The following is a 22164-nucleotide window of genomic DNA, read 5'->3' on the forward strand; positions in this document are numbered from 1 at the left end:
GTCGGACTGACACGAAGTAGGAAGACTGGAGGGTCTTGCACTCCCCAGGGAAGAAACCAGCAGCAGAACAAAGCAACAAATAAAAGGTGCGCTCCTTAAAACCCAGCCAGGGACTGGGTGTCCTGGCTATCCGGTTCACTGCAGCAGTGCACAGCATATTCGACTAGGGGAGGGAGGCCTTGCTTGGTGTTTGGCGAACTGGTTGGTCCCACCAGCTCAAGGGAAGAAGGTTTCTTGCAGATCTTCTCTGTCGTCGAAGTTTGGAGATTCTGACCCACAGCAGAGCATTACCGCGAGGTTCGGGCGTGGTAGTGGTCCTCTTCTTTCACCTTCTCTTGGTTTCTCTCGATCCAGTGGCGACTCTGCCTTCCTAGTCCCAGAGACCTGCTTTTTATGCAGTTTTCCCCAATTCACACAGCCTGGCTTTCAATCACACAGCAGGGTGGCTGTCCTGGCGGGACAGTCATCACAGCCAATCACACAGAGTATGACATGGGTCTCCAAAGAGACCCTGTGCAGGGAGTCTCAAAACCCTCCCTCACATCCTGACCCCCTCAGACATTCAGGCGCCTAAGGAGGGCTTCTGTGGAGAAGCCTGCCAAAGGACGGCGAACAAAATAACCAAACCTGGTTTGGCGGGCAGAGTAAAACACGAGAAAGACCTTTACAAAAACAAATGGCGAATAAACTCAGCCGGAACCAAATAAAAGTAAATGGGGTCCAGCGGATTTAAGTTTGAGGCTACTAACTTAGCCTAAAACAGTACCACAACCACTTAAATAGACTGCGGTAGGAAAAATACGGTAGATACCACTGCCACCAGCCAAATCTTAAAGAAGGGGGACCGAAATAATGTTCCATGAGAGACAGACAAAAAGGGATAACTATTAACCCTTATGTAAGATAGTCTATACTGGGTCAGTGAATTTAAAAAGACTAATAGTCAATGGCAACTTTACATGTTCTGGGAGACGTCAGTCCCAGAAAATGGAGTTTAAAGTGGGAAGTCTGGAAAAAGACAAGCCTGTGTCACTGCACTAAAGGTGCTGTGTAACACACAGTAAAAAGAGGATGCCTATGGAGTAGGTGAAGCTCCACAGTCTATGAACACAAAAATGTTAAACACACACAACATAACAAATGTAAGAGTGGGGAAAAAAGGCTCACATTCTTACCAGGTGAAAAGAAAAATCCTAGAAATCCAGCAAAGCTGCTGAGGGACTTAATAGCTAAGTAAGGCGAGTAAACCAGGGGTAAGAAGAAGAGTAAGAGCCACAGCCACAAGGGATTGAAAACCCAATCTGAAATTATCAAACATGGAAAGGGGAGGACCAAAACCCCTTTCAAAAGAGAAGTTATAAGGTTGAACGTCTTCGTCTTCCCCTCCTCCCCCCCACCCCGGCACTTCTCCCCTTCCCTGCACTGTCACAATCTGTATGACACAAGGCCTAGTAAGATCTTTGTTTTGTCCTCCCTTTGTTTTCCCCTCCTTGTCTTGTTGCACCTAGAGCGCGTTATAAATGCCATATCATAAAGTCCAAGTGTCAATACCTGACTGTGAAGTTGTGAAACAGTAACAAGAGTTTTGTGTGCTTCAAGGAGGTTCAAGGGAAGGGCATTCCCTTTTGAACAAACCATTTAAGAGAATTGTGTGCTTTCAAGTGAATTGTATTTTTTAAGTTCAAGGGAAGAGCATTTCCCCCTTGAACAAAACTAGAACTTTAACAAAGTGACATTTGGACCACTATAGGAAATGGGAAGGGAAGACCCCCCCTTGAATAGTTTCTCTTTTGCTGCACCATAGAATTTTATGTTGGTAACTTTGGGAAAATTGCAAGTGTTTACTTATGGAAAACCTCATGTACACATTATATAAAATTTAGCGTGTAAGGGTCAGTTTAGGGATTTTGGACACCTGACAGAGGATGCTTTATGGTTTAACATTCTGACACAGACGTTCCTTAGTTTTGCTGAGGCAGGGGAACTCTTCTTAGAATTGGGCACAGATATGATTTCTCCAACCCGTTTTCTTTTATACCAAATATAAGTCTGTAACCCACACTCAAGATGCCACTGTCTCTAAGTGTTACTCTTGAGCCTTTACACTGTCTTTGGGACGCCAGAGTATAGGGCGTTGGCATAGTCCAGCCTGGAAATGTGGAAATTATTGCAGTAATGTAGAGAAGTTAAGTGTGTTGAAAAAATGAATTATGTGGTTTTTTGGGCAAATCTCAACTTGAAATGACAGGATTTGATTTGATGGTTTATCTGGTTGCTTAATATGAATATATTTCCAGAGAGGAAAATAAGATTATATACCAAATACAAAGTTAATAGTAGTGATCCTACTTTAGAAGGCCGAAAGAGACCGAGGGAGAATGATTGACTGGGACTGAGGATGAGGATTTCCAATTTCTGATTTGTCTCCAGTTTGTCCAACCTGGTTTATGAGCCTGTAAAGGGAGATCCTCTTGTAGTGTTGTGTTGATGGATCTAGCCCAAGGTCACGGTCTCTGGCACCTTAACAAGTGATTTTGTGCAAATATCTTCAGCCATTTACTGCTCTCAAAACTGTATGAGTACAGAGATAACCAATTTCTCCAAGATGCTGTCTATATGTTAAAGGTATGATCTGGTGAGTTGGAAGAAGCAAAGGTAGTGTGATAGCTTCTTGTGGAGCAGAGTCACTGTGGTGTGCTTCAAACTACCCTCCCGGCGACTATGTTCAAATCTTGTGTGTTGGAATTAATTTCAAGGATGGAGATGGGGGCTGGCTTCTGTGTCTGAGGGAGTTCTGAAATGGCTTTGCCTGACTCATCACCCAACAGAAAATGTGTATGTTTTCCTAGCAAATCTGGGTCTAAAGCTGATTGGGAGGAATTTCACCTCCAGATGCTTGAGGCGTTCAAGAAGGCGGCTCCAACCACCCCTAAGAGCCCGGGCAGTAAGTCCATGAAGCTTCCTGGAGAATAGTCGAAGGATTGGATGGCTCGCGACAAATCAAAGCCATTTTCTTCTTCCTCCTCTGCTCCGTCAAAGATGTCAGTGTAGAGTTGCTCAATGTCAAAGCCACCAACTCTTCGACAGAATCGCAGAAGGTCTTTAAGCCCTTATCCAAAAAAAAACTTCTCAATGTGCTCTATTTCCGAGGAGAAAGAGGTAGAGGAGAGTCCTCTTTTTGGCCTGGAGCTTGCTACTCCAAACATTCCAGAATAATTAATTTCTAAATAATCGGGGTTGCAGAACCCTAGTGGACTCCTTGAAAGAAGTCAATGGTCTGGATACTTCGCCATACATTTTCTCACTGGTTTCAGCTGGACATTCTGATGCTTCATGTAGAGCTCTCCTGAGCAAGGTGACAGAGGATTTGATCTGGGGTAGGCCTGTTACAGAATACGAAAAAGATGGTCTCAGATCCTAGATGAAGGTCCTCCAAAGTATCCTGTGCTACTGTTTCATAGGGCTTTGAAAAAACAGGATAATGGAAAATTGGAAAAAATCAGAAACTACTGCTGTGATAAATAAGGACGTTACAAAAAAGTACAGGCTATATACCCATAGTTTTTGTCTAGGCATCCTACTCCAGGAAAGTCTGGTTGTTCAAGCGGCCATGTCTACCGCAAAGGCAGCTGCCTACCTGACAATCCCTCCATATAGGGATGACAAAAGATTTGACGCCCTGGGGGGGAAAAGGGTGTTTTTTGGCTCATAGCATGGCTCTTAAAGCCATTAATGCTACAAGTGCCCTGGCTAAGTATTTTGTATGGGAGGGTGTAACAATGGCCACGGAAGACATTCGTGAGGGGGAAAGAGGGAAGGCTTCCTCAGCATCGTTGAGGATGGCAAGGACGCAATGTCTCTCGAGTCAGGTCTGGACTGTTATGATTGCATTAGTCGCGCCATGGCAGCGAGCGAAGTTACTAGATTTGTGTGGCTGCGCAGATCAGGGTGAGATGTTCAGGTCAGATGTTAAGATGAGACTGCTGTATATGCCTTTTGATGGAACACAGCTGTTTGGCTCTAAGGCAGTCAAGAACTTGGAAAAGCTACAGGCTTACAAGGTGGCTGCGAAGTTGCCGGGACTAGCGATTCGCTAACCATAACAAAATCATATGGCCACTGCGAATTGGAGGGGTTGTTCTTTCGGTTCTATTCTTCAGTTGGAAGAACAAGGGGGTCGATGTCTCAGAAGCCAGGTAAGACTACCTTGTGGTTTATGAGGACGCAGAGGTGGAGCTACCCACACATCCTCTGCCTCTTTGCCCTCTGCAGCAGGCACACCACCAAAACCTCTTTGAGGCCTTAGTCCACATAACTGTGGTGGGTGGTAGACTAACACAGCATTCGGAAGAATGGCGAAGCATCATCTCAGATGCTTGGGCACTGTAAACAGTAGCCCATGGTTCCTATCTCCCATTCTTAAAAAAGCCTCTGGATTGTCCACCAAGTAATCGATACATTCGGGATCCAGATCTGCTCCTCTTACTGGAGATTTACACCCTGTTAGAGAAAGGTGCTATAGAAATGGTACCTATAGCAGAGGGGAATCCGGAATGGTACTGTTACTTTCTAAATCCAAAAAAGGGCGGAAGACAGCGGCCCATCTTGGACCTGAGATGCTTGAACAAGTTCCTCAGAAAAGACAAGTTCAAGATTGTAACTCTTTCACAAATCCTCCAGGCCCTTTAATTCCAGATTGGATGGTCACTCGATCTCCAGGATGTTTATTCAATGTGCCTATGCCATCCCAAGCAGAGGAAGCTTCTGAGGTTCGCCATTGGCAGTCCTCATTTTCAATTTCAGCTTTTGCCTTTCAGGCTCACCTGTGCCCTGCTGGTTTTCACCAAGTTGATGGTGGTGGCAGCAAATCTGAGGAGAGGGATTAACCTCTATCCCCATCAGGACGAATGGCTGTTCAGAGCTTGTTGTTCCAAAACCTGTTCCGGAAGATCTCAGTATCACCTGCCACTCCCGTCACAAACTGTGCTTCTCCCTCAATTTCAAGAAGTCCCACACGAGGGGCCGCTGTTGTGCATCATGCATGATAGCTGCCTCTGCGTGAGCTCCGTGGGTGCCGGGAGTTCGCTAGCACAGTTATATAGCTAAGAACACAGTGCTGACTGCTAACATCACTGGACAGAGGCATGACGGGGCACATCACTTTTGCCACCACAAGTCAATCCAATCAGCATCCTGCTGTTAGTGAAAAGGTCTGCGCATTGACCCGGCTCTGGCAGAGCAGTCCAGCCATTGCATTTAATAAATTGGGTGTTCACCCCTGGCCTCCCCCGCTTAAGCGAGGGGGTCGAAGCCGCCCTATTGCGCCGTCCTGCGTGATGCCTGCGCGGTGGGCCCGCCCCGAGAGGCCTGGATCTCGTGACAGGGGGACCAGCCCACTGGCTCAACGCGCATACTGACTCATGGACACTCCCAGACAGTGGAGAGGAGTGCCAAAGCCTTCTCTCTGCATAGAGTGCATAGAACCACGGTCTGAGAAGTTCCCTAGTGACCCAGTATAATGCCTGAAGGGGCTGCCCCCAAGAAAAAGCAGCTCTATGGACAAATTTACCAAGCCAACGGCTAAGCAGGCCAACACTGTAAGCGAAGGGGCTAGCAGCTAAAAATCACTGGCAAGGACTCTGGCTACTCCTGCTGACCTACAGGGAGTCATGACCATCATCCAACAGGGATTTGCCGCCATTAACAACAAACTGGACGGCATTACAATTACCATCACCATGATTCGAGTCCAGTTGGAAAAGGCCACACACCGTATCACTGAAGCAGAAACACGAATTGGCACGGCTGAAGATGTCATAGCACACAGTGACAACCATGGCGAAAGATCTGGATAGTGTAAAGCTGAAGTGTGAGGACCTAGAAGCAAGATCGAGACAGAACAATGTCCACATCATTGGGGTACCAGAGGATCCCCTTACAGGCACGATGGAGCTGGCTGTAGAGGGCCTGCTCAGGGAACTGCTGGGAGACTCGGGCTGGTCCCAAATGTTTGTGGTGGAGAGGTTGCACAGGATACTGACAGCAAGGGACGGGGTCTTGAGAGCAGTGCAGGAAAAACAAGAACTGGGGATGGGCTCTAATGTTATTCTTATCTTCCCGGACTACACCCTGGCAGTCCAGCAAGAGAGACGCACATTTGTTGGAGTCACGAAATTGTTGACGGGGCGTAAAATACCCTATGCAGTGCTATTCCCAGCTAGACTGTGTATGCAATACAAAAATGAAATCTATTTCTTCACGTTCCCAGAGGAGGCAGCATCATTTATGGAGGCAAATATCCCCCTGCTGGAGAAGCAATCGTTGGAGTAAGGATAACGCCTAAGAAGGAATAACACTGCACGCCCAGAGGTTCAATAACACTCAGTGACTGAATTCATGTCAATGAACATGCAGAGCACACAGCTATTTGGGAGTTGGCAGTTGATGAGCCACACTGTGGCCCGAGTAGTGGCGGGTGGAAGGGTTGTGCCCGGTAAGGCTTGTGCAGTGTGTTGAAGTTATTTATTTAAGTATGACGTGCAGAACCTCGTCAGTAACTTTGTAAGTTAAAATGTGTTTTTATTAACGTTGCCTCCAATGTATTGCCGGTTCAGGTCTAGCTAAAGATGGAAAGATGCGTTGGCTGAGAACTCTAGGCACCACGGAAGCATTTGTCCCCAATGCAAGTGCACATTTTGGTTAAACAAGTTAAAGGCGGAGGGGGGGGGGGCGGGAGTGGAGCAAAACATAGTCAAAGTTCGGGGCACTATGGAGGGGGGACCTGGGTAAGTTGGGGAGAAACTGTTAAAAAAATGCACAAGCTGAATACAACACATCATGGTCAAAGTGGAAGATGGTACAGGATAATGAAGACTGATCAAAGGCATGTAAGAGATGGAATGTGAAGGGTCTGGGCTTACCCATAAAGATGCGCAAGGTGATTGCATACGTCAACAGGCCCAATTGTTATTTCTGCAGGAAACGCACCTACTAGAATACCAGGTGTGGAGGGTGGCCCCGGGTTGGGGAGAGCAGCGTTATTATATCTCCTACTCTACAAGAGCTCGCGGGGGGTTGGTTATGCTGATTCACAGGTCACGGCCATTCACACACCACTCAACAGAAAGCAAAATAAATGGTAGATCTGTGATTGTGCATGGGGAAACTGTGGAGTGAGGACATTTTGTTGATCAACATATATGGCCCCAATATAGACGACCCTGAATTCAACGACAAAGTGTTCCAAAAATGCACCAGGTATCCCACTGCATCAGTGATTTGCGGTGGCAACTTCAATACTATACTAGACAAATATCTAGACTGCACATCAGCAACGCCCAGGGCACTGACGAGAGTGGCACACACAATACATACACACATGGAAGATCTGGGCTTAAGAAATGCTTGGCGCTCACTGCAGGGGGCACAGAGGGCTTTTACATTTTATTAGTTGGTATATGACATCCACTCCAGCATAGACCTCTGGTTAACGTCCCAAAGGGTGCTGAGTTGGGTAGCAGAGACTTGGATACTTCCCAGGACATTATCTGATCACTTGCCCATAACGCTCGCCCTGAATATTCCTGCGGGGGCCCCCCAGCGACCGCAGTGGCGCTTCAAGGCCTCATCCCTGTTAGATCCAACATTCCGGACTAGCATGACGCAGCACATTGCTGATTTCTTTTCGTACAATGTGGGGGTCAGTGAGCACGCGGGCTACCCTATCGCAAGTGTTTAAAGTATACATGCGAGGAGTCGCAACGTCCAAAGAGTGCAGAGTACTGTGCTACATCAGGAGGGAAGTTAGAAGGCGGGAAGAGATCCTAGCACACCTCCAGGCGACGTATGCGGATGGCCCTTCCCCACATATTTGCAGGGAAGTCAAAGCACAGTTAGAAAACCGCATTCAGCTTGGTTATCAGTGATGTCAACAAGAAAGGTGCAGATGCCAGATGCCAAAGGGGAATGGGAGAAGGACCTAGGTATTACTTTCTCAGAGTTGCACTTGCTACAAGTATTCAGGCTGACAAAGCAGGTTTCCTATAACTCAAGGTACAAACTGATTCAATTTTAAACTATTGAATAGGGCGCACCTCACTCCAGCACGCCTTTAAAAAAAATGCATGCAACAGCAGAGGGGAGATGCGGAAGGGAGGATGCTGATAAAATGCATATGTTGTGTTCTTGTGGCACACTCTGTGTATTGAGGCAAGGTGTGTGATGCACTGGAGGAAATGGTAGACCAACCAGTACAATGGGAACACGCGTCATGTATACTGGGCTATGTGCATAAAATGAACCCGCTGAAGCAGAAACCTCTAAAAATTGGTCTGCTTCTTGCTAAATGTGTTGCATTAATGAGGTGTAAAAGTACAGCTCCCCCCACAATGGAAGAATGGCTGAGTGATCTGACTTGGGCAAGTGATAAGGAGGAACTGTATTCCAGTCTGCTACCCCTGACGAACAGACCACGGGATAATTGGGGTGGATTCTGCCAATATTTGTTGCGTTAACAAGGAGACGGAGGGGATGATATGTAATACTGTGAAGATTTGTACACTCTGTTGCCTTATTAAGTAGTATTGTAACGATTCCTGTACGTTATGTCACCTCGATGTGAAACCATGTGATGATGTAACCCTGTGCAATGTGTAAAAATGGTGTGCTTCACTCACCGGCTTCTTAGACTCTTGCTCTGCGGGTTGCACTGTTTTTCTGAATTCCGTTGCAACTTTTAATGCTTCTGGCTTGCTAGGCACCCACACCCTTCTCCTGAACAAGTGTCTCCGGTTCTGCCACACATTTTGGGAGTTTTCCAGAGACCCTTGGCTTGCCACTTGCTTCTTGCCCTACTCTCCTGCACGTCCACAGCTCGGCGACCATGGCAATCGGGCTCCCATGGGGAAACCCGTTTCTCCCACACGTCTTCCGCTGCACAGTCTCTGCACTTCAGATTTTGGTGGAACAGCACTCTCAGAAGTTGCAGGTGAAATCTGCTGTTTCCATGTTACAGCGTCCCTCTTGTTCTCCTATTTCTGTTTGGTTTGCCAGCATTGTGCCTTCTTTCTGCTTCTACTGCTGCAGCCTGCACTCCCATCTCATGTTCCAGCTCCTTCCACTCCCTCCTTCTCCCTGCACCTGAGGGTGCCTTTTATGCCACCCAGGTTCCTTCAGGTGTGAGCTATTGGGCTCAATTGCCCGACTATTACAACTGCTGTTAGGCTTCATTGTCTGACTGCTGCAACTGCATGCCTCTTCAGCCCTCTTCCTCGTCCAGGTACTCGTGCGATTCTGGGATTTGTAGTCCCCTTTAATTTTAAGAACTACATTTTACTGAGAGTTCTTTTTAAGGGTAGATTGAATTTCCCTGAACTAATTGAGAGATGAACTGTTAGAATTAGTTGTTCTAGAGGAAGGTAATTGATTAAAGACAACATTTCCAGATTCCTTTAAATTCTACCCCTTGGAGAAAGGAGGGTGTTTGATTTGGGATGCCCAAAAAGAGCTTTCTTTTGGTATGGCTTGCTCTGTATTTATAAGACTTGTGTCCACATTTCAAGCCATTACCTCTTTTGTTACCTTAAGAAGGTTCTTCCTTTAAGAGAGGAAAAATATAGTGCATTATCCCACAGAGGCTCCTCACCACCCTGGGTCTTGGCTCCTCCACAGTACACAACACCCAGGGTTAGGATCAGGAAGCGTTTGCCTTTCCCAGGCCGCCTGGAAGGAAACTTTAGGCAGGGTTTCAGTGAGGGATCCATAGGATTCTTCACAGAGGGGAAACACTAGGAACTTAGGAAACTGGCACAGTGCATGCTATTTATCATCAACGTCCAGTCCGGATGCGGAAAGGTAAACCATCGAGGGACATCGACAGCAATTGCGCACAGAGCCCCCCTGCTTTTGAACATTTTTCTGAGACTGCAGAGCGGGATCCAAATATATCTAAGCTGAGGAACATCCATCAGAAAGAACATTACCAGAGGTAAGTAATTTATTCATCTAATTTAAAGTTAGGCAATCGCAAAACAATGACCAAAAAACTAAAAATAATCATTAATCACTATTTTCAATTCAGTCCGGACAAGCAATTTCCTGAGCAGAGCATGGTGATGGCTGATTTTGTTGGTGTAGGAACCCTAATGATTTGTGGCATTTTGTTTTGCAGTACAATTGAATTTAAAAGCCTCAATCTGAATTGCATACATTTTTGTCTCCAAAATAGTTTTCATTCTATTGAAAAAACAAAATCTCAACAAATAAATTAATTGGTACATATCTATAAAAACTGCACCCTTTTTGTTGCATGAATCTGCATTAATACCCACGTTCGTATTTATTTTCGCCAGGTTTAGACTTGAGGTCTATCCACAGTCTGATTGCAGACGGCTCCTTTTTGGAATTTCACTATCTTCATTCCCCTTGCCTTATTCCTCTTTTTAGGCTTTACAAAAAACAAATTGGACAACTTTGACTCATAGAATGTTTAACTGAGACTGCAACATTAACTTGAGGTTTTTATTCGCTATCCCCCATCGCATGCCCTCCTCCCCGGCCCCTCCCTCAAGACGGGCACAAATATAGTTTTGTAAGATATTGTAAGGCTTATTGCAGACAAGTAGCGATATTGGGCCTGGAGATGCTTGCCTATGAGGGCTGCACAGTACTCTAATCCATATGTCCCAATCATCTGCAGAAGTAGAACAAGCAACTAGGACTAAACTCTATAAGTGACTTTCACTTCCTTCATCAGGTTACTTCTTCTTACACATATTTCGAGGCACTTGTCTGCTAATCTGAATTGTGGGTTAAAAGACCAGCAGTCAACACAGCATTGTTGGTGGATTCAATATTGAGACATTTATGTAAATTATTGCGTAACCAGTTTTTGCAACATACCGTATAAAAAAAAACGTTCCAAATAGATTGACTATGTGAACAATTTAGGAATAATTGAAGGACAGAGCATGAAACAATTCTAATAGTCACAATTCCAGCAACCTAATAAATATGGCTGCGCAGGCCCCAAAGCATATTACAATCCTCCAAACTTATGCTTTAATTGGGTAAGTATATTTTGTGAAATGATTGCATTTATCTCAAACTGCTCTTTTCTTCAACATTCCCTTTGCACATTTTAGTTTACATGTTCCATGATCTTGGCCGTAGGCCTGCAGCGTGAGGCTCACCAAATGTTCCAGGCTAGAGCTCCAATGATCTCTCACCATTAACTGTGGCTAGGACTGATAAGCGCTGTAGTCGAAAACCTCTGGAGAGCCAGAGGTTGCAGACCCTTGATCTAGGTAGAAAGGAGTTTTTGCCAAATGTAACTTTAGGAAGTTTGGTCCTTGGTCCGTGAGTGTATCCTAATCTGCAAGATGCCTGCTTTTACCAAGGGCTCTCTAGGGTTATCATAGTGTTAACTGGAACAAACAAATGGAGTGGGGGGACTCCACAGATGACGGGAGCCAAGAGTATCTTTCAGGGTTTAAAGCCCTAATGGAGTACAGGGAAATATACACATCTGTTCTTATAGACCTCCCAGCTCTGATAACATTTAGCTCACCTCAATCAAGCCAGCCTTGATCTTTTTCAGGAAAAACATAACTCAACCAGATCCGACTCTGCCAACCACATCTTGGCATGTGTAAACCGGGGGTGGCTTCAAACTTCTTGCGGTACGGTCTGCAAAATAGGTTTTATTGACTGATGACCTCTCCACTGAATAGAGTCTGACCCACTATCCAATTAGTTGGAGGGCAACAAAGGCCTGTTTCCTGGGATATTCCGTTGTTTGATAGACTATCCTTCGTTAGTCTTTTTTATAATCAATTCAAGCAAACAGGCAGAGGGGTAGTGAGGGCGGGTGTACCCCCCCACTACAACACAAAAATAAACTGTTCAAATGTATTTGACCAAAAAAAGACCATTAAACCATTTCCTGGATCCCAATTCATTGTGTATTATTGGGCTATCTGGTGGAAGCCTCCAAAGCATCTGGAGAAATCTGTAATTCCCTGTTTGTGATGTTGAAACATTGGTATGGGCCCCAAAGTTTGCTCCCATAACTCTAAAAACAACCTTCGCACTGGATCCCTCCACAGGACGGGGGGTGGGAATCCACAGTAGAGTGCCCATACTTGCGACTGAATGGGATGACTGCTCTGGGTACTTGTCTCACAATGATTGCATATGTTCCCAGCCAGAGGGCTGCAGTGTTCACTCAAAGAAAACTATTTTTCCAAGTTGTCAAAATGTTGCCATCTCCAACTGAGCCCCCCCAGGTGTAGATTGTTCGAATCTCTTATTTGTCACAGCTGGCATAATATTAGTCAAAGCAAAATGAAGAGATGGGCACCACCCTGTGTGTTCAGAACTAAATGCTACTTGCAGTATCGATAATGCCAGTCCGAGACACCCTGGGCAACATAAACTGTATGAAAAGAAACTTTGAACAACCGTTCAGAGAACTTCGGCCAAAGAATAGCCTTAATATATATCTCTCAATAATATTTAATCCTTTATAACAAAAACAGCCTTTGCCAAAATTAGTAATGTGGCCCAAAAGACTGTATATGCAATTTCCACTCAGACAAAGCAGACAGTTACTCCTTGTATCACCAATCCTTTTTGGACTGCAGTCCGTCATCGGGGCAAATCAAAACTTTAAAGCCATACATATAAATGTTTGTATAAAACCAAATGCACACATCTGTGAAAACGCAACGTGTACACATCAACATAGGAAAAAACATGTGTACAATAACACAACAAACGAGAACAAGGAAAAAATGTGTCTTGCTGAGAAGTCATATATAATCATGGATTCATTTTTACCTATGTCCAAGAGTTCAGAGTTTCTTCCTAATCTTGATCTAGTTAGTGCTAGTGCAATATTTTAAAATGTCTCTATCAAAACCAGTTAACTATTCACAGTATGGGCAATCCACTAGGTCATTATCCAGAAACAATATGGTCATCTTAACCTCACCCATTTGTTACGCTGTCCTCGTGCACATTCCTGAAATAAGCTCCTCCTTTGAGCAAAAATAAATTGTACAATGTTGGAGCAAGGAAACATCCATTACAATGTTTAGAAAATACATCTCTGCCTAACTCACTAGATAACCCCTACTCCAGCTTTACAAATCACCCCTACTCCTGTATTCCAAATCCTACTAAATCCCAGAATGTAAATACTTTAAAAGCAGAAGTCTATTCATCACTAAATCTTTTAATCAAAGCATTCCTACATGCAGAGAAGCAAAGGCTGCCTTTAGAGCAATAAAACCCTAATAGATTGAACATATTATATAATGCCACAACTGTCAGCCTTGATCATTGGTCAACTGTCGCTGTCCCTTCTCGAAATCCACCATGGATTGTGTCCAGTATCTCCCTGCTCCTTGCCCCAATCTTGACGGCAGTAGGTCCCTACAAAAAAAGAATGCACATTGTGCTAATCAAAGAAATAGGCCACTAATTGCAACCTTCCTATCACCATTTGTTTTTATAGGATTAATAGCAGCATCCCTTCTGAGAAGGTACTATAAAACATAGTGTTGAGAACCCCACTTTATGAATCCACCCCTTTCAGACTGTTTCATATTATGTCACTAAATTGGGCAGGGAAAATATCCCTCCAAATCAACATTCTCTCCCACAACCCCCCCCCTTTTCTTTTTTTGTGTGCATGCACCAGGTACGTTCCAAGATTCTATTTCCACCTAGCTGATTCATCTATAGCCTTCATTCCAGATTAAATATGCTCTTCAAGACTATACCGGATTAAACAACCAGTACTGGGACCGCATTGACTGATGGGGCACAACACAATTGACTTTGAACCACCAGTCCTGGGTACTTCTCCCACAAAACCTATTGGGAGAGGCCTTATGCTACACTCCAATAGAAGGCCCCTCCTCTTGAATAGAATTCCGGTTATCGAACCAGCTGAACCTGGTTTAATGAGAGGTCGGTTATTGTTGCCTGAGGAGGACCTCTTGGTTTAACCCACAGTTTGATGGCAGACAGTTCCGTAATCCATTACTTCTCTTCGAGACCTTGCCTCAGTCCAACCTCCACTGTTCTATCTTAAGTGAACTGATTGCCCACATAGGGTACTCCGCATGGGGTACTCATTACTCCACTGTAACCCAACCCCCAGTACATTTAATCTTGTTTTGGAAGTGGTCTGAAAAGTGTTGGTGGATCGATCTGACCACCCCTCCTCGCTCTTAATCAGTTTCCTAGTCCTAATCCCATTATTTAGCTTTGGATGTGTTCAGCTCCTGCGCCACTGCAAACCCAGCCTCGGCTGGTAAGTATTAGGCAACCATTGATGTAGTAATTCTATGGGAGACTACACAACCCTTTTCTTCTTGGTATTAGGTAACCCGCCTATACATTTTACTCTCTATTTTTAAAGTTTGAGAGTAAATGTGATTTTAAGAGAGCGAAAATGACTTTTCTCCTTTGCAAGAGTAAAATGTATGCGAAATCCAGCTGACGTGTGCAAAAACTGTATGGAAATCATTACTATGTGGCAGCTTTCTGCATTGTGACAGAATACACCTTTCATTATTTCTGGCCATTTGATCTCTCCTGTATATATTTAAATGTTGAAATCACAAAAACCCAGCCAATTATATAGTAAAGCACACATGAATTGTATTGTGTGTTTTGAGATCCGATAGCAGAATTGTCTTTGATGTTTAATGAAAGTCCTAATTTCCTGGAGCTAATACTACCTAATGGTATGCCAGTGTTATGATGCAACAGTGCAGAGAGGCAATGACTCCATGCTAAATTCTATATCTAATCTAGTGGTCAAGTGGTTATTTATATAGCTCTTTTGGCAAAGCACTGTGCATAGAACATATTTATCAAAAGTACCACCAAACCAATGTTGGTATTCCTTTATCGACCTCGAAAGGATGAAAGGCTGAGTTGGAGTTGCCGGGATTCGAACCCGCAACCTACAGATCACGCACAGATTGCAGCAACGAGTGCTCAACCGGCTGAGCTATCTTATTGGTTTAACATCCTTCAGAGGTTGGTTAACTGAATATCGACAGAGGTATAATAATCACAGTACCTGGATGTATGATGAGCCATTCTTGAAGCGCTACATAAAGTTAAATACCTATCTTGATTATCACAGGGACAGGTTTTGCTGAGTTTCTATTTCAATTACCAATGTAACTTTCTTTTGTTTGTTTTTGAACAGCACTTCCTTGAGTCAGGTTGTGGATGTTTTAATTGTAGTCCTGAAGATTTGAGAGGCTAGAACACCACCTGTGATCAGTGTAGTGACAATCATTCACCCTTGGCAAAGAGACTGCTGCCACTGACCATTTATAGTAATGTACCCCATTGACTGCAAGGTTGAATTGATGTAAACTAGACTGTGCATAGTCATCATTTTACACCCTGTTTTTATAATTAGAGTGTAAATTAAATTATAAGTGTAATTATCTGCCTCTGCATGATTATGAACACATCACCGGAACTTTCAAAAATACAATTGTGCAATACTGGTTTGCTTTCACTGGAAAAAAGCATAACTTGTTAAATAGGAATTCTCAATTGCAACTTAGTTCTCTTATTAGTTATAAAATCCTAAAATTCTAGGAAAACATGCACAGTGCTTCTGAAGCTGAATGGAAAGAAACCATTCCTTTTATCACAGTGTGCAGTTTATTTTTTTGAAAGGCTTCAGAGAAATGCATTCTGTTTCAGAGGTGGCTTGCAATTACATCCATGTAGATAAACATCAAAAGAAGCCGCCTGGTTTTTGTCAAGTAACCTGCCCTTTGCTCTAAACCTGTGTAAATGTACCCAGGAAAATAATAAAGCTGTCGTATTTACAAGATTTTTATGCGTAAAAAGGTCTGGTACCCACCTTATCTGGAGGCCGGGGTATAGGCCTGTACTACGCAAGTTGGTAGAGTGACTGAGCAGGCAGGCTTATCTCAAGAGGGGTAGATGTGAGCTGTAGCAATGAAATCCACCAAATACAAGCATACAAATAACACTTAAACTCAAGGTTTCTGGTAAAATAATTATGTATTTATTTAACTGTCAGTTTTAAATAAGCTTTCTTAATATATGTAGCAATCAAATACACTTTAAAATACTTTCTCAGAATCAACACAAAGCAAGTAGATCCTCTTTAGAGATGCTTCATACACACTTCCTACACCCTGAGGTGACCTCACTAACTAGGACAGTAATGGCATTCGTATATCACTTGTGCACTGAGGTTGGTAGAAAGGAAAGGTTAAAGGAAAGAAAAGGGTTAAACCGGTTCTCTGAGCATGTGAGCACTTTAAAGTTTCCATTGAAGTCTAGATAAAAAACTTTCCCAGCAATATTAGTTAAAACCAATGTATCACCTATGAGGGACAGTCAAATGGAATAGAGAAGTCCGCAGGGAGCCAGGAGGCACTTCTTAGATAGTAAAAGTCTTGCACAAAGTTAGAGGGTTTGTTGAAGAAAAATCACTGTAGGGTCACAAGCTGTTAAACTTATGAAAGTTAGAGCTGAGATCAACTCTAGAAAAAGTCTCAACTGAGAAGAGCAAGCTATCCCAAGTCAGAACAGTACCTTTGGTTTGAAGGCGAGGGTCCAGCTGGCTCCTGTCTGGTTGCAGTGATGCAGATCCTGTGTTCCTGGGCCTCGGTCGTGGGGATAAGACAGAGGACGTCTGGGGACTTCTTTGGCAGCAATTTGATGGTCGGCGGCAGCGAAGGGCTCTTTTCAGATCAGCGGTACTCGCAGTTTCAGTGCTTGGTAAATAGCACCACCGTGGGTCTTGGACACCGGTTGGGCTTCCTTCACTCCTTGAGTCCTGCACTCTGGTGATGAGACTCGAGCTCTGGTCATCCTGCTTCTGGAGGGTTCTGGGGAGACTCCTGGAGCTTTTGGCTGGCTTACAGACGTTGCACTCGACTACAGATTTCCTGACCCCTGGCACTCTGTTCCTGCAGCAGCAAAGAAGTACAGCCAGATGGGGAAGGTCATCCAGCAAAGTTCGTCCTGGGGTTAGTTGGTCCCACTAACCCAAGAGAAGAAGTCGTCCCTTCCTGAGCTTCTCTTGTCGATTTAGAAAAAAGGTTCAGCACAGCAGCAGAGCTTCACTGGGCAGTTCAACGGTCCAGGAGGATGCAGCAAGCAAGCTTCGTTCACGGTTTCTTCTTCTGGATGTCCTTGCCAGTGGTCGACTCTGTCTTCAGTTCCAAAACCCTCAGCTTTTAAGTAGGTTTCTCCCATTCATGCACATCCTAGCTGTCACTCAGACAGTAGGGTGGCTGTCCTGCAAAGACAGCCAGCCAGCCAATCAGGACTGGGTGCATTCAGGCTTCCCTGTAGACAAAGGACAGGAGTGTTTCGGGCACCTCACTCACTTCCTGCCCTTGCAGACACACTTGAGCCAGAGGTGGGTTTCAGCACTGAAACCCGCCAAAGGCAAAACTAACAAAGGGCTCAAACCTGGTTTGGCGCGCAGAGTAAAACCCAAGAAAGACCTCATAAACAGAAAATGGCAAAAAAAGAAGACTGGGTCATTTTGACAAAATGGTTACCCGTGGGTGTTATAATGCAGCTGAGGATTCAGCATGCGGTAGAAAAGCACAATGGTAGGACATTTAAACCACTGACGCCAACCATTTAAAGTAGTGAGTGTAACATAAAACATGTTACATGAGTAAGTAGGAAAAGGGGCTACTAAGTAACAACCCAGCACTCCACATAAAATGGGGTGTGTTGGACCTACAAAGAGACAAGGTAAGTAAAGTCAATTTCACTTTACTATTCTTGGGAACTGTAGTTCACCCAAGAAAAGGTATTTAAACCTTAAGAGAATTCAGACTCCAAAAACAAGGCAAATATAAAATCCAAATCGGATCAAAACACATGAGCGAATGAGAAAAAGGGCTCACTCATTCAAGGCTAAAAATTAAAAGGTCATAAAATCCAGGAAAAGAGCTGGGGGTCTCTAAGGTGGGAGGATTTTAGCACTAAAACGAACATTCTCCCTAACAGTAAAGGAAGGGTTAATGGCAGTACATTCAAAGGTAAGACAAAGCATGTTTTGCTACAGCTGAAGAAACTGATGATCCAGGCTCCGGCGATACAAAGGCTGAACAAACATGGAGCCGTCGGTTTGGGTAGCTATGGAGACTGAAGCTGTGCAAGGAACTTTGCCACGTACCTCAAAAATATCCACACTTGCTTGATGAAACTGTATACTAGCTGATGCTCAGTCCAATGACTCTTCAGGATATCAAGACCAGACTATGGCAGTGCCTTCAGATTTCTACGCATCTTCCATGCCCATCAGTCACCTTCGGAGTAGGGTGTCTCATTTGCAGTTTCCAAAACAGAGTGTGGCTCGCTGGTCGTGTGCTCAGCCCACATTTGAGGGTGTAGGGCCTCTCCGCCCCTAGATCAGCTGTTCAACTACTATAGTGCTTGGAAGTATGCAAAGTGATATCACTCAGAATTTATCCCCAGAAAATGAGGCACTCTGAACTGTCGGCCTCCTTAAATTTTAAGCTGAGACTGATTCTGTGCTCCCTCATTCCAACTCCCAACTTTTTTTGCTATTTTCCGGGGAGAGGCCTTGAATGGCTTTCCTCTTCCTAGTCACCAAGAAGTGTTTAGAGTGAAGTCTACCCTGACTGCCTGAAAGCACCTTCAAGGAACAGCCCACTGAAGATGGCTTCAGCAGTAGATTAACACTTTGCAGCAACCAGGCAACTCGCAGCATGCAGTTGCTTAGACTATCTGCCACTTGTCCTTCACAGGGAGTAGTCTGCTGCACATGTGCATGTGAGTAATAAGTGAAGCACCTGGTTCTGTGGATGATTGGGTTAGGCTTCATTCCACGACTAGGCCCCCAGGCGCTTGTTTTCTCAAAGGCCACGGAATTTCACTAAAAGCAATGTGTGTTAAGTGCCACAATTCTTCGCCAGCCTGACAATCTCTCTTTCACCCCTTAAATGTATATCTTAATTGGAAGTTTTTGTAGCCACTGTTTCTGCTTGCAACTAAAGTGAACTTTTATTTAAAATTGAATTTTCTAATATTTTTGGTGGTTCATGACATGTTTATATATGTAGTACTTCTGGAAGAGTCAAATCTACAGTCTATATGTTGTCACTGAGAACAAGCAGGATCTCACAATCCCTTTGGCTACAATATCAGAGTCCGATACCTTTGTCAAACAATCAATTTTTAAACTTGTTTCTGCTCGTCCCCCTGTGAAGTTTCTATGAAAAAAAAACAAGCTGCCAACAGTGTTACAGGTAAGTGTTTATTCATAGATGGTTTTCTTCACGTTTTTAATGTGCTACATGTTACAATGAATAATTACGTAAGTAATTTCTTTATTTTGTATTAGTTTTCAACATTTAAAATGTTTCTAACTGAGCACTTTGGCTATCCCAATATAACTGCTAATTAATACACTAATGTGACCTTTCACGCAACATCAGTTTCCTTTTGCATTTATTCGGCTTTGGAATTTTGAAGTCTGTTTTACTGTTTATCTAATTATTTGTTTTCTTTATTTTAGCTTTGCCACCTGTATTAGTTCCCAGACACAGTGAGTTAAATCCTCAACATGGTCTTCTCATTCAGTTTAAGAACCTGAGTCATAATGAACCACACATGCCGCACAATGCTACATTTCCGGATTCATTTCAGCAGTCGAACAGCACTCAATTTCCACTTTCTCCAGACAGCTCTTATCCGACATCCCCTGAAGATAGTCCATATCCAAGTTCTCCTGCCAGTTCTGGACCATCTAGTCCGTTTCAGTTACCAGGTAAGAAAACTGACTGCTTTTAGCTTTTGTCATTTTATTAGATGCCATATGAAGACACATAGGGCAACATTATGGAAGCTAGGGTTTTCTCTTGATAATAGTCACCCCCGCATCACAGTATTTAATCACACATTTAGAAAACTCAAGCAAAATACAGAAGATACATAGGGGCAGCCTGTTTGATAGCTGCTCTTGAGCGAAATGAAGACGCCCGTTCGTTCTTTTGCCTATTTGCTCTTTGTGTTCTTTTAATTGTAACAATTGTATTTTCTCTTGGCACTCCCTTGGGTTACTTTGCCTTTTACCAGTTTTATTTGGATCCATTTCACAGCTTTGGAACAGCTACAAGTTTTGTTGCACTTCATTACCTAACTTCATCCTTTTTGGAGACGGTCCCCTTTTAACCTGCATAGATTCTCATGTCATTGTTCCTTAATAGCTTCAAGGGGGGGAAAAGGCAATACCACCACCACCACAATAATTTAAGAGGGGGTGCTGTTTGCATTTTTAGTAGTTGAAGTTGATACTACAGCTTTTTAGCTAGAATTCTTACTATTTTACAAAAAAACCCCAAAGAAAGGTTGAATCCTTTGAAATGGATTACACACTAATAGTTTGCTTCATACCAAGAAAAAGGAGCAATTCAAGATCATTCAGTGCATTATGTTCTGTGTTGCATCCCCTCACCCTTGAATAAAGAAGCTACATGTCTAACAAATGTTGAGGGTATCCAGCCCTTCTTAGTGTTCGTCTTGCATATTTCCCAGGATACACTCAGAATGGGCCACAATGTAAGAATGGCTATAACTAAAGTTCTTCAGTTTTGCAAAGACAAGCTGTTGGATGTGAAGTGTCTGCTGGCCTACATTATGGACGTGGCAAAGGGCAAGATGGCAATCAATATGGACATCTAACTCAGCTAGGCACAGTGTTTTGTTTACTTATTCAGTGCAATGTTTGTGAGGCTATTAGCTGAGTGAAGAACCTTTACTCTGCATGTTGACCCTGGATCTACATGAATCTGATAATGTTTTGTAATCAACAATTTACTGACTCCGTTGCATATTTGACAGCGGTATACATTTTCTTTCCTGCCTTTGGGAGCTCCTCCTCATAGAATCCTCAAGATTATGCTTGGTGACATGCATTTGTCAAGTTAGTCATCTTGCGTTGGTGGGTATGGGGAGATCAGCTTCTCCGTCAGCGTGAACTTCCATTTCTGACTAGAGCAAGACTGGTGTTCCAGAATTGGGACCATTCAGAAGTGTGATGTATGTCTGCAGGTGCTCCAATAGAGTAATTTGTGCCTTTGGGTGGAAACACTTTCCCAGATTCTGCCATTTTAACAGGATTGACCCGTTGTTGAGCCCCAGAGCTGTTTAGACATTTTGCATTTTCTGAAGGGGTTGGTTGAGTCCTTCACCTCCGAAGGCCTTATTTGTTCATTCTTGCGACTTAAACTTATTACTGACATTTTTGTTCCGTTCTTGCATTTCCTAAACATAGAAATAATTTTCTTGATCTCTAGAACTCCTGCACACTCAGTTATGACCCAACTTTTCTGATATTATCAGCAGAGAGAATTTCGGAGATTCATCTTCGAGAAGATCCATCTTTTTACTTTTGTATGATTTTACTTGTGACACATGTAAAACTAGCTGCTTTAGGCAGCTATGGTGGAAGGGGTAAGGGTAAAAAGTAGGGTAGACGAGATCTGCGTAAATGGGGACAGGTAGACCTTTTATAACTATCCTGGGACCACTTTCTAGGTGTCAATAACAAAGTAACACAACATATTTTATTGTTTAAAGCACAGACCTAGACCGAGAGCAGCAGAATGCTGTACAGACTGTGGGTAGCCTGCCTTTGGGCTGGCATTTTTTAACAGCGCAGTATTGTGAGTTCTGTGCCTTGGTATGGACGTCCATAGGAATTCGTCCTTGGTCAGGTGTTGTTGGAGCCATGATTTGAGAGATTTGCTAAATTGGAGAATTTGAGAACCTAAATAATAGTGAAGATGATGGTGCTATTGCCCACTTATAAAAACATTATTATAGAGACAGTGTGGGCTCCCTGAAGGCTTGTTTGAGGAGTCCTACTTGCATTATAGTATTACATCTCAGTGGATTGTTTTTGATGTTTGAGATCCATAAGTATGTTATAACTTTGGAAAGTGGTCTCTGATGAATAGTAGATTTGTTTGCATCTGTGAGGTTGCTGATCTCAGTTGACCTTAATGTTGGTAGTGGGGACATATGGTTATACAAGTATAAAGGCTGACCACCTTCTCTCCACACCAAGGTGGATAGCTCATGAGTAAAGTGCTTTGCTCA

The 22164-nt window shown here is 43.7% G+C and overlaps 1 protein-coding gene across 1 annotated transcript in view; it reads left to right on the plus strand.

The window, feature by feature from the left end:
• The window catches only part of SMAD5 (SMAD family member 5), a 293927-nt gene that overhangs the window by 46092 nt on the left and 225671 nt on the right, over positions 1-22164 (plus strand). The window contains exon 3 of the mRNA XM_069652605.1: positions 19580-19831. Coding sequence (XP_069508706.1) covers positions 19580-19831 — 252 coding nt within the window. The remainder of the gene's footprint in view (positions 1-19579; positions 19832-22164) is intronic.

Source organism: Ambystoma mexicanum, chromosome 3p, assembly GCF_040938575.1.
Source record: "Ambystoma mexicanum isolate Mex_15411 chromosome 3p, UKY_AmexF1_1, whole genome shotgun sequence".
Classification (NCBI taxonomy): domain Eukaryota; kingdom Metazoa; phylum Chordata; class Amphibia; order Caudata; family Ambystomatidae; genus Ambystoma; species Ambystoma mexicanum.